The sequence below is a fragment of the Geotrypetes seraphini genome, chromosome 2 (assembly GCF_902459505.1).
Source record: "Geotrypetes seraphini chromosome 2, aGeoSer1.1, whole genome shotgun sequence".
NCBI lineage: Eukaryota > Metazoa > Chordata > Amphibia > Gymnophiona > Dermophiidae > Geotrypetes > Geotrypetes seraphini.
Window position 1 is genome coordinate 493,080,685 of NC_047085.1, and position 13,061 is coordinate 493,093,745.

Genomic DNA, 13,061 nt, shown 5'->3' on the forward strand with positions numbered 1-13,061 from the left:
GGCCAACATTGCATTTTGATAAAGCCTCTTACCAAATTTGTCCATGGCCTTACCCTCTCTGCCAGGAGGTACAGAAGCATATACACTAGCTCCTGAAGATTTTTTTAGGGTAGATTCCACTAACAAGGATTCGTGAGGAAGCTGGGGTTTATCGAATCCAGGAATAGGAATCACCTTGTACAAGGAATCAAGCTTACGGGGAGCTCCAGGAATTGTTAAAGGAGTCTCCAAATTCTTGTAGAATGTCTCCCGTAATATATCATGCAGAGGCAGTTTCAGGAATTCCTTAGGAGGCTGGTCAAAATCAAGTGCATCTAAAAAAGCTTTAGATTTTTTAGACTCAGCCTCCAAAGGAATAGACATGGAATCACACATATTTTTCAAAAAAGAAGTAAAAGATGTGGATTCCTGTCCTGAAGAAGGATCAGGCAACGCAGAATCCTCTTCTTCAGAAGAACATTCACCTTCAGAGAGGAATGGTTCTTCAGAGTCTCCCCACAGATCAGGGTCTCTTACATGAGATGTACGATCCCGGGACTCTGAAGTCGAGGGTTCCAAATGTCGGGATTTGCGTACCGACTTACCCGATCTCATCGACACGGTAACGGGAGATGTCACTTGTTGCACCGGTGCCGAAGTCTGTACTGACTGATGCCTCGGTTCCGGTGCAAGAAGTGGCATCGATGTCGATGAGGCCGAGTGCACCGGCACCGAGGGAGTGGATACAAGAATAGAAGGTTGTTCCACTATCGGTACCGGTGGCTCAGACCGGACCGGTTCTGGAAGGATCGGGGTTAAAATAGCAGGAAGCAGCTGCTGGAGTTGTTCCCTGAGCTGAACCTGCAAGACGGCGGCAATGCGCTCATCTAAGGAAGGCACCGGTACCGCTTTTTTCTTCTGCGGTACCTTAGGTGCCGCTCTACACTCCGAAGAAGAACCCGATGTCGAAGGGCTAACTTCAATCGGAGCGGAGCACTTCCGCTGGCGTTTCACGGTCGGCAGGATTGGGCTCACTGCAGTGGAGACCGGAGGACGCTCCAACGGGGAAGGCTTCTTAGCCGGCTTACCTGGAGGGTGCGACGCCGGCGCGGTATCGACGAGGAAGGTGCCGACTGAGATGGAACCGATGTCGGTGCCGGTGTAGCAGAGTCGGACATCTCGGCACCAAAAAGCAACCGCTGTTGGATCTGGCGGTTTTTCAGAGTCCTTTTCTTTAACGATGCGCAGCGGGTACAAGTTGACGCTCGATGATCCGGACCAAGACACTGCAGACACCAGTTATGTGGGTCTGTCAGTGAAATTGGCCGAGCGCACCGCTGGCACTTTTTAAACCCGGGTTGAGGGGGCATGAATGGAAAAACGGCTTCAGCCAAATCGAAGCCCGAGGCTTCGATAGTGGCAATAGGCCCCGCCGGGGCGAAACCGAAAGAAAAGGAAAAAAATTACTAATAGAATTTTTTTTTTTTTTTTTAAAGAAATAAAGAAAAAATGAGGGAAAAGATATTTCCCAAAGGGTTTACGCGAGCGTGGAAGGCAAAAATAGAAAAAATATTCAACAGCCGTTGAACACACGTCTTCTTAGCTCCGCGGAAACTAAGAAACTGGGGACCGCGCGCCTGTGTCGGGCGGGAAGGCACTCGCGCACGCGCGGTGCGGCCTCTAGAACTTTCCAAGTTCTTAGAGTGCAATCACTCTAAAAGTGTCCGTACCGGGGCTCCGTCGGTGCCGTCACCCATCAGTCAAGAATATGCTGCCTGCTTGTCCTGGGATAACAAATGGGATACCCATGTGGGATCCCTACGAGGTCATGCCAAGGGATAGGGTCACTAGGACTTGAATGAGCGGGTCAGTAGAGTGACAGTATAATTACAATTATACTTAAGGGGTCAGAAGACTTAAGAGGGTGGGTAAATAGTGTGGGCAGACTTGATGGGCTATATGGCCCTTATCTGCCGTCATCTTTCTATGTTTCTATGTTTCTAGGAAGGCAACAAAAAAAACAGTATGGGGCTTGCACCAAAAATATGAGAAGAGACTGGAAAACCTGAATATGCATAGCCTAGAGCAGAGCTACTCAATTCCTGTCCTCAGGCAGGCCAGGGTTTCAGGATATCCATAATGAATATGCACAAGAGAGATTTGCATATCAAGAAGGCAGTGCATGCAAATATCTCTCATGCATATTAATTGCAGATATATTGAAAACCTGACCTGTCTATAAACCTCAAGGACCGGAATTGAGTAGCCCTGGAAATACAGACATTTAAATACTGCATCAACCCACATATCTGCACCATCTGCTGGTGCCAGAATTCTGAACTTCTGAAGGTAGCACCAGCCCCCGCCCCCTAGAAGGGGAACAAAGTATACTATGGCTCCATCTGCTGGCAGGAGGGAGATATCCCACTTGTCTGGTCTAGTCTGGCATGAAGAATAAGGAAGTTATAGATGCTATATTTTTACTATATGTCTCTTGGTCTGATTTAAAAGTTTGTTTATTATTTTGGAAACTGCATATGATGATTTTTACTAGTATTGTGGCAAAAAGGTCTTAAATAAAAGTTTTCTAGAATGCTGCATCAATTTTGAGATGAATTGAAACTTTGCACTGACTTGGAGCAGAACACTTGCATGTTAGAAGCTTTGTACTCTTCTTGTAGCATGGAAAAGAGATCACTGCATTAGAGGTTATAAGATGACTCAGTTGAAAACAGCTTATTAAGTTCTGCATTGGCACAGTGAAAGATAGTGCTGTTCGATTCGCGATTCAAATCAATTCACCTATTCACTTTGGGTGAATTGATTCAAATTGATTTGTTTTTGAAAAAAATCAAACTTACCAATTCGTTGGCCCTTGCTAGAGACCTATTTGGGCTTTCTTTCTGCCACCGGAGTCCTTGCTTCTGATGTAACTTCCGGTTTTGCAAAACCGGAAGTTACATCAGAAGCAAGGACTCTGGTGGCAGAGGGAAAGCCCAAACAGGTCTCTGCGTGCAGATTGGTGGCAGCAAGGCTCTCTCCTTCCTGGCCGGAGTATTTCTCCTCTCCTCCCTGGCCAGGCAAAAGTGGCGTTAGTGAATGCAATTCACTACCCTGCCACTACTCCAGGCATCTTCTCTCCATTCGACCACCTAAGCGGAAACAGGAAGTTTTCACTGAGGGCGGGCCGCAGTGGAGAGAAGACACAAGGAGTGTGTGGTGGCAGGAGTGGATCACTAAATAACTACCACCACCGCCAATATGTTGTAACATCAAAATAAAGGTAGATGGGGGGAGAGGGGAGATGGACGGGAGAGGTGAACTTGATGAAGGAGGAAGATGAATGGTGGAAATCATGGAGAGGGGAGATGGGAGAGGGATAGAAGAAATAATGGATCTAAAAACAGGAGAGGGAGAGAGATGTGGACAATGGTATTTAGGGAGGGAAGGAACAGAAAGAGAGAGGATGGTGTGGGGGAATAGAGATACCGGATAGGAGGGTAGTTAGAAAGAGAAAGGGAGAGCTGGTGGGGAAGGAGGGAGAGATGCTGAATGAAAGGGTAGTTGAGAAAAGGAGAGATGGTGGATCTGGAGATGGTGGGGTCCGTCACTGCAGCTATGGGAATAGAGATGAAAAAAAGGAAAGATGCCAGACCTCCAGGGAAGGGAAGGGAAATGGGAGGGGAGGACATAAATAGAAGATGGATGATTAGCACGGAGAAAGAAGAAAACAACAAATGGGCAGGAGACCCTGGCAAGCAAGTTATTATTAGACGTTTGTTGCAGAGCCTGGGACTAACATGATTTGAAATATGACCAGATAACAGAAAGTAGAAAAAATAATTTTATTTTCTGTTTTGTGATTACAATGTGTCAGATTTGAAATTTATATCCTACCAGAACTGGTATTAGACAGCAAACGTGAGCTAGGATTTAACAGAGAGAGGAAAAGTCTTTTTTGTTTACACCATAGCACCAGTGTGGGTAGGAGAAAACAAAGGAGGTGAAGAAGCTATAAAATAAACCCACCAGGATGTTTGGAAAAAAACACCCAATTGGGTAGGAAAATTGAATCAAAAAATTGATTCAATAGGCTGAATCGAATTGAAATATTTTTTCCTGAATCAAGCAGCATTAGTGAAAGAGGAGGAGCAAGCTAATCACTAGGCCCCCCTGGAGATGTTCATTTGTTGTTGACGAGCAAGTAAAGAAAAGCATGGCCCATGGAATTCTTCCCCACACAACAAAATGAACCCAAAAGGAATAGGTTAAAGAGAAAAAAAATCTCTTCACACTGCAGGCGTGCGAATTCTAAATCATATAGTTAACAACATTCAGAGCAGGGGAAAAAGTTAAAGGAGAACCACTGGTGAAGGATCATGTATGCTCAAAACTTTTTTCTAGTAGGTTTAGCTTAACAGCTACTTTATCTTGGAGTGGTCAGAGGACCCCCACCAATTTCTGAGGCTGATTATCTTGTTTGTTAAAGGAGAATTATGATTTAGACACAACAAGGGAAAACTGATGAAGTATACCCATTCCCAAAACTCCAGTCTACAATAGAAAAAAACCCCAATTTCAAGGTAGTGTCAGACCGTGTAAAGTCGTCACTACCTTGAAATATTCGAAGAAATCATACCATTGAATGCGACAAAATTAATCCAACTGGTTAAAGAATTATCATCTCGTTGGGCTTCATTACACCTCTCCTGGTGGGGATGTTTGAGTACTATTAAAATGATGTGTGCTCCCAAAGTCAACTACTTCTTGAATATGATACCAATCTTATTTCCAGGAGCCTATGGGAGACTTTTACAGGTTGTGAGACCTATTCCTACATTTTGCTGAAGTTGCTGAAGTCACGGTCTTGTGCAAACTGGTTTCAGTTCAGATGCTGAGATGCTAATGTGTGGCATGCGAGTGTGTGGATTTCTTGCTGTGAAGTTTCTCAAGGATACCAACCAGTGCTGGAAAGACAATAAGCTATTTAAAAGTGTTGAAAGAAAAATGCAAGTCAGCAAGACACTCCATCCGGGAACCTAAGAACTGATAAAGTGATGCCAGGCTAATGCGCTCAGGTACTGATTGTATTTCTATACTATTGCCTCTTAAGGTCTTTGCTCTCTATACTTCCTCTGAATATCTGCTTATTGTATTTCGCTGTATGTCCAGCTCTCTTGATTGTAAACCGCCTAGAAGTCGCAAGATTGTGGCGGTATAGAAGAATAAAGTTATTATTATTACCCGTGTGAAGAATGGAAACTTCAAGAAGAAGAAAGTTCTAGAAGCTATGCCTGTCCAGGACCCCCCAGGGAAGAATGGAGGCGTGGACTAGGAGAGGGTTAGATAAGCATTTGGTCTCTCCAATAGGGTGATACATATTCCCAGTCAGGGGAAGGGTCTAATAGAAAGATACTTTCTGTATAAAACCTCCATGCTGTGGCAGAATTGCTTTAGAAAGACTACGCCATACTTACACAACAAATGTTGGCACTGTTCGTTTGAGGTTTTTTCTCTCCATTGTATATGTCCAAACTGATTTATTTCTGATTTGACAAATGCTGCTATAATACTAATTACTAGAATAAAAAGTTATTTGCTTTGGAATATACAATGTAATCTTGTGGGTTTTATTTTTGGGTTTTGTTTTCCATCACATAGGACCTCCAGTGAGGAAAAGTAAGCAGCCTTTTACTTCAAACACCATTGAAAAACTGCTTTCATCCTTCCTAAGGAGATCTAAGCCTCCTCGTATTGCGTTAGACAAGTTGAAATTTAGTAAAGAATGTGTAGAAGTTAACTTTCTAGATTTCCATGCTTATCATGCAGCATATTTACTGAAACAAACATCCTATTGTTCTTACATCCATCCACTGGTTTCTCACCAGTATAGCTTCATTGGGAATTGCTGCGGCATGCACCTCAGCCACTTCATTACTTACCATTTCAACAATTGAATAAAACTGTTAACTCGGATCCCTTATTCATAGTGCAAAGCACATTGTTGGTGTTGTTGAAAAATGTCTTCCTCTTTCTTGGATTCATACCATGGCTGCCCCACTTTGGAACAATGTTAATTTTAGAATCCAGAACAAACCAATCCATTGAAATGAATGGCAATCCTCTGGTACAGTGGAACCTTGGTTTACGAGCATAATTCGTTCCAGAAGTATGCTCGTAAACCAAATTGCTCGTATATCAAAGCGAGTTTCCCCATAGGAAGTAAGGGAAACTCACTTTGATCGGTTCCACCTCCTCCCCCCCTCTGAGGCTACCGGTGCTGCTCCATTCCCCTCCCCCTTGAGGCCACCGATGCTGCTCCATACCCCCCCCTGCGATCCGGCATCTCCCTCTGCAAACCAGCATCCTCCCCCCCACTCACATCGCCCCCCCCCCCGCGATTCTACATCCCCTCCGAGCACCGAAACGGCACCGGCACCAACACATAGGACATGCTGGTGCCGGTGCCCGAAGATCCTCCCTCTTCTGGGCTGGGCGGTGCGTTGGAGATCCTTCCTGTTTCCTGTGCTGGGCTGTACTGGGCTTTGAGCACTTGCGCATGCTCAAAGCCTTCTGGTCTCGTTCTCTCCAAGATTCTGAATCTGAGAATCTCGGAGAGAGCTAGACCAGAAGGCTTTGAGCTTGCGCAAGTGCTCAAAGCCCAGTCCAGCCCAGCACAGGCAACAGGAAGGATCTCCAATGCACCACCCAGCCCAGAAGAGGGAGGATCTTCGGGCACTGGCACGTCCTATGCATTGGTGCTGGTGCCCAATCGGGGTAAGGGATTTCGTTTCGGTGCTCGGGGGGGGGGGGAGGATGCCGGATCGCAGGGGATGGCGCTCGTAAATCGAGTCAAACTTGGTTTCTGATGATTCTTCATGGCTACCTTTTGCTTACCTCCAACAGCAATATCATCTATCCAATACACATTTCAGATGGATACAGCTGGTTCACTGCATTTATGCATAATCACTGAATGTCAGCTAATCAACCAAGTATTGCAACCATTATATCACAATTGCACAACTCCAAAGGCTGTGCCTCCAAGTGGTACAAGTTGATTCAAAAAGAGAAATTTAAACATTCAATTGGTATGGATTCAGAACACACATGGGAATTTGACTTACAGATCACACCATCCACTGTGCAATGGAAACAGGTCTGGTTAACGATTTTCCACACATCCAAATCGCCAAATCTATAACAGTCAGTGATTTTTGTCCTTCACAGAGCGATATGGACCCCACATAAGTTGGTTCACTTTAAGAAATCTGAAACTGGTAATTGTTGGTCTTGTAAAAAGGAGTAAGGAACTTTCCTTCACCAACTGTTCCATTGCAACATGGTTCAACCGTTCTGGCAACTTGTATGGAAAACATTAAGTACGTTATTCTGCTTATCTGAACCGCTCCCTACTGTTATCATTATACTAGGAAGAAAATGGTCTTCAACGTACCTTAACCCTTAACGACTCTAAACTTCTGAAACTCTTGCTTCAATTACCTATCAAATTGGTCTTGCAACACTGGAAGAATGCTACCTCTGTTGAATACAATATGTGGTGGAATACTGTCTGTGTCACAGCCAAGTACGAAAGAGCTGCAGTCATTAAGAACAGATACCTTTTTACTTTTGAACATACCTGGAAATCCTTGCTAGATGTATCCTTGTTACGTTATTGAATAAGATTGTCCTCTGGTTGACTGGATTTTTTTTGTACATCCGCATCTCTGTATATTTGTATCTCTGCATATCTACTTATTTTAATTATATTGACTATTATACAATCATAACTGCTTAGTCTGCACATCTACACTCTTTCCTCTTTCTTGATATCGTATTACGACGTTTCATTGTCTTCTTTGTATTTTTTATTCAAAACAATAAAACTTATTGAACTTAAAAACAATTTCAAGAAATTCATATAACACACATTAAAACTAATCCTTTCCTATTGCCACGATTAAAGGTGTTGAAAGGGCTGATGATATTAGCATATTTCAGAGAACAGATTTCAGTCTTACTTTTTCTCCATACCAATAGCTTCTAGGAAAATTTCAACAACAAATGTTGAACTTTAGAAGAGCATAATTACAGCAAACAAAATGTAAGACATGCAACAGCAGAGCTGAACGAAAAAAATATATTACGTGACTAAACCAGGCGAGTACATAATTGGTTATACTGTTTTTATATGCATGGAAAATAACACATTTCAGTTGAATGAAAAATATATACACTTGAAAGATGTCTGAGGAAACTAACACTTACTTTGTTCTCTATAGCCAAAATTATTAGAGTACAAGCTTCAGTTGGTACTGTTCCACACTCTGATAAGGACCCTGAAGTCAGCACCTTGGAACTTTCAACAGAAAGACTCTGGCTTGGAGATATGCCAGGATCCTGAGCTAAGAAACACAAAACAACAAAAATGAGAGGAAGCAACCAACAGCATCTATGAAAGTGAGCAGTAGAACATCTTATTTGCCTTCAATTTCATTCTGTGTGCATCAGCGCAAAAGGAGCCTAATGGTTAGGTCAGCAGGCTAAGAACCAGCAAAACCAAGGTTCAAATCTTGCTTCTCCCACTGATATTCCTTGACCTTGGGGACATCACTTCACTCTCCATTACCTTAGGTACAAATATGATTTGTGAATCCTCTGGGGCAGAGAGACATCTACTGTAAATGAATCTAACACTGTGAACACGGATTTTGAAAGGTAATTAAAAACTTATCTGTTTGGTAAATTTGTCTAATGTTTTATTGATTAATATGATCTTAATGTACTTGATGTATTATCACTGTTTTGTACAGCTTTTTTTTTCTTATTGTAAACCACACAGAACTGAGAGGTGCTGCGATATAAAAATAAAGTTATTATTATTATAAAAATTCAAATTCAATCTAATTCATCCAAATCTAGTTTATTCCACTGCAGTTTAACAACATAATTTGTTAATGGTTGGATTTAAAATCAGTATTGCTGACAATACATTTGCTAAACAAAACCCCAAAAACTGTTGGAATTTAGATTACAAATCAAGTTTTGTGATATAAGCAACAACAGCTGAAGCACAAAGAGGGAAATTCTATAAACAGCACCTTGACTTGTTAAGAGGGAAACATCATTTTAAACAGTATTTAAGTAATAATTCAAAGTGCCTACCTGGTGCCAAAACAAACGGAGCCAGAATTGTGCTTAATGCCACTATAAGTTTGTCCAACACCACTGCTATTCATGTCAAAGGTAGGCGCCGGAAATATAGGCCTGGAAAACCCTGGCCTACATGTCTGGCACCTCTCTTTACCAGAGGTGTGATTCTTTAAATGGTGCCATCGCGTCATTAATGCACGACTGGCCATGCTTTTAATTTGGCCACTGACAATGGTGCCGTTTAGAGAATCCAGAAGAAAATGCTTTCATCTTTTCCAATTTTAAGTGTTGATCAATTATATACTATGATATAGATTGTTTTATAGAGCAAATTATTACTTCTTTCCTTTCTCTACCAAAAAGCTCTCCCATCTTCCAATACCTCATTATCATAATCCACAGATCCATTGTTTTTCTTTCTGTTCTCCACAGCTCTGGCTTCTCTCTCTCTCTTTTCTTTCACAAGTTTCAAGTTTATTAGGTTTTTTTTTAATATACCGCCTATCAAGGTTATTTAAGCGGTTTAAAATCAGGCACTCAAGCATTTTCCCTATCTGTCCTAGTGGGCTCACAATCTATTTAATGTACCTGGGGCTATGGAGGGCTGAGTGACTTGCCCAGGGTCACAAGGAGCAGCACAGGGTTTGAACCCACAACCCCAGGGTGCTGAGGACACACAAGTAGGAATGACATTCATATTCATCCTTAATGAAAATACTTTTTTTTTTTTTAATAATGCAAGAGGTTGCAATAGCTGTTTATGAATCATAAATACAAATTATTATATATAAGAAAACTGTCTCTTGCACAAGGTTAAGGGCTCCTTTTACAAAGCCATGGTAGTGGCTGCCATGTGGCAAATGCTTTGATGCCCATTAAATCCCTAAGCCTGCTACTGCAGCTTTGTAAAAGGAGCACTAAATGCCAATGGAGAAATTCTGTTCATTGTTAACTTCCATGCTGACATGATAGCTAGTCAGTAGGATAAGGTGGGAACATGTAAGCATACAGTCAACTCCACCCAAGTGCACATCAGTTAAGCGCACATTTCGGGTTTCCCATGGTCCTGATTTTTTTACATTAAAGTCAATGGACATAAATTCTGATAAGCACACAATCCGCTTATGCACACTGATGTTATAGTTCCCACCTCTATTCGTTCACGTTACGTTCATTCCAGTTAAAAGCAATCATGATCTGACTTTGATGAGCCATGTGTTTCGGAACAGAAGGCTAGGCCTGGCCAGGTGTTCAAACTTTCGGAACTGCACTATGGCATCGTGTGGACAAAAGTCATTGTTTTTGGCTGAAAGTGTTGATGTCTTAAAGAGACTTGACCAACGGGAGAGTCAGGTCTCTATTGCAAAACACTACAGCGTTCATTCTAGCCAGATTTCTCGGATTTACAAAAAAAAAAGCAAGCCATATTAAAAGACTGGAGATAAATGGATATCATGACTATGGACAATTTTACAGCATCAGTAGTCAGATACACAGCCTGAATCGTGCAATCTGCGTGCAGAAAACAATGACTGATTATTTCAGTAGAATGTTGGTTTAAAAAAAGGTTTACAGTGTATTGCATTAGATGGAACAGTGCTGTTTCTATAACTGAACCGTGTTAATTTGTATTCGGGGTGTTTTTTTTGCTGAATAAAAGTTTTATTGCATTTGACTATAGCGTACTGTGATTTTTCATGACTAAAAAGTAGTACTCCGATTAAACGCACACTCCATTTAAGCGCATGTGGCGGTCCGATCTGAAGGGCTTGCACTTAAATGGAGTCAACTGTATTTATTTTCAACAGTCACTTTTCCAATCAAAAAAACTAGATTAAACCATTAACAAGCAAATTAAAGAGGTTTTTTTAAAAAAAATAATAATAATAATAAAGTATGGGTAATTATGTTAATGCCTTGGTAACAATTCATAGTTAAAACCAATCTAATGAGCTTTGACACTAAAAATGCAGATTATGCAGAGGAGGTGAAAAGAAGTGTCCCTCAGCTCAGCAACCAGTATCTAATGCATTTCTGGTGAATTCAGCACAATGACAATGCAGAATTCCCTTCCTGTGCACAAAACCCCTCTAAAAGAACCCCATTCACCACTACCTTGACCTTCTTTCCTTTTCCTTATTCTCCAGAGCTGTTCAGTATAATCTGGGAACTCTTGAATTTGAAAAGACACTTCACAGTTCAAAAGCTCAAGTCAGAGCCAATGCTCTCCTCCACCACTTGACAAGTACCAGAGGCAAGGAGAGGGAAGAGGAGGAGACAGGGTGCAAGCCATGGGGTACCATGGAAGAGGGGCACATATGTACCAGATGGAGTAAGACAAGCCAGGTGTGCTATGGGTGATGTGTGTGCCTGTGCACTATGGGGGAGGGGGAAAGAACTGGGGAGTATACTAGGATGATTTGCAAAATAGCCAAAGGAAGAGTGCATGTAGGGAGGGGTGGATTTGAGACTGTGCTAAGGTGAGTTGAGTGCTGATAGGGGTTAACAAGAGCTGTGGTGGAATGTGTGCCAAGAACAGGGTTAAGAAATGATGGAGAGCTATAGTGGGGTATATACTGGAGGGTGGTGGAAGTTTCAGAGATATATATGTATGAAGGCAAGCATTCTGAGAAAAAACTATATGAAAGCGTACTGTATGTGTGTGTGCGGGGGGGGGGGGGGGGGGGGCAAAAGATTCCAGAAAGTGATCTAAGATATCTGTGAAATGGTGAAAGGGAGATGTGAGAAACAGATGGGTGTCCCTATTGGGGTAGGGTTACCAGACATCTGGGAAAACCCACACATGTCCTTCTTTTAGAGGACTTTCTAACACACTTCAGTTTGTTTGGGTTTTGGAAAGACAAACTCCATCAGCGTCTGGAGGGCCTTCAGCAAGCATGGGTGGATGACATCACACGCATCCATGCATGCTGGAGGCCCTCCAGATGCAGCCTAGAGATCAGGGAATAAATGAGATGGCTTTTTGGGGGCAGGGCTGGAGGCAGAACAGGGCGGGGCCATGCATCTAGGTTTGCCCTTAATAAAATATGGTAACCCTATATTGAGTGTGAGGAGTTTAAGAACGAGCTATGAGAATGTGTGCATCTGGGAGAAGGGTTTGAGAGAAAAGAATGGAGAGAGAACTTGTGGAGGGTTCACCTTGGAAAGGGGGGCACAGATAAAGGGAGATCAAGCTTAGGGATGGGTTCAGTCTAGTTCAGGAGTGTCAAAGTCCCTCCTCGAGGGCTTTCAGGATTTTCCCAATGAATATGCATGAGATCTAGTTGCATGCACTGTTTTCATTGTATGCTAATAGATCTCATGCATATTCATTGGGGAAATCCTGAAAACCCAACTGGATTGCGGCCCTCGAGGAGGGACTTTGACACCCCTGGTCTAGTTGAAGAATGAAGCTACTGGTGTAAGTGTGTATGTGGGGAGGAGGGGTCAAGTCCAAGGCATAGAAAAGCCAGGCTTTTTCTCTGGGGAGAACAAATTCTTTGTGCACAATTCATCCAGGAGTAAAAATACAGTAGAATACATCACAATGTTTACAGAATTGCCCAGACCTGAATTTATATTACCCTTCACCTTTTTAAGTGCCACTGTCTACATATGTTTTTTCTCCAAACATACCTGTTTTAAGCACTACCAGGTGTGCAGAATCATCATGGATATAAGACACGGCAGCAATATCATGGATAGGAACCCTGAGTATGATGTCTTCTCCGTCTCTCCAGAACAGCTTTACATTATAGGCAGAGAGACTTATCACAGCATCATGCTCCTGGGTCAGCTGTCCTGGGAGTTGGTGTGCTCTCTAAAAGCAAAGAGTCAGCAATGTAGAGTCACTTCTTTTGCTCACTCTCCAGCTCACTCAAGTATTATGGACTTGCTGTCCTCAAGTCTTGTAAATACGCTTGATG

General features: G+C 42.5%; 1 protein-coding gene across 2 annotated transcripts in view; it reads right to left on the bottom strand.

The window, feature by feature from the left end:
* Positions 1-13,061, bottom strand: part of CCM2 (CCM2 scaffold protein) — a 163,399-nt gene that overhangs the window by 55,293 nt on the left and 95,045 nt on the right. For both annotated transcript variants that reach the window (XM_033931908.1, XM_033931907.1), the window contains 2 exons: positions 12,772-12,955; positions 8,251-8,387 (listed from right to left, as the gene is read on the bottom strand). In XM_033931908.1, the coding sequence (XP_033787799.1) occupies positions 8,251-8,387; positions 12,772-12,955 (321 nt within the window). The remainder of the gene's footprint in view (positions 1-8,250; positions 8,388-12,771; positions 12,956-13,061) is intronic.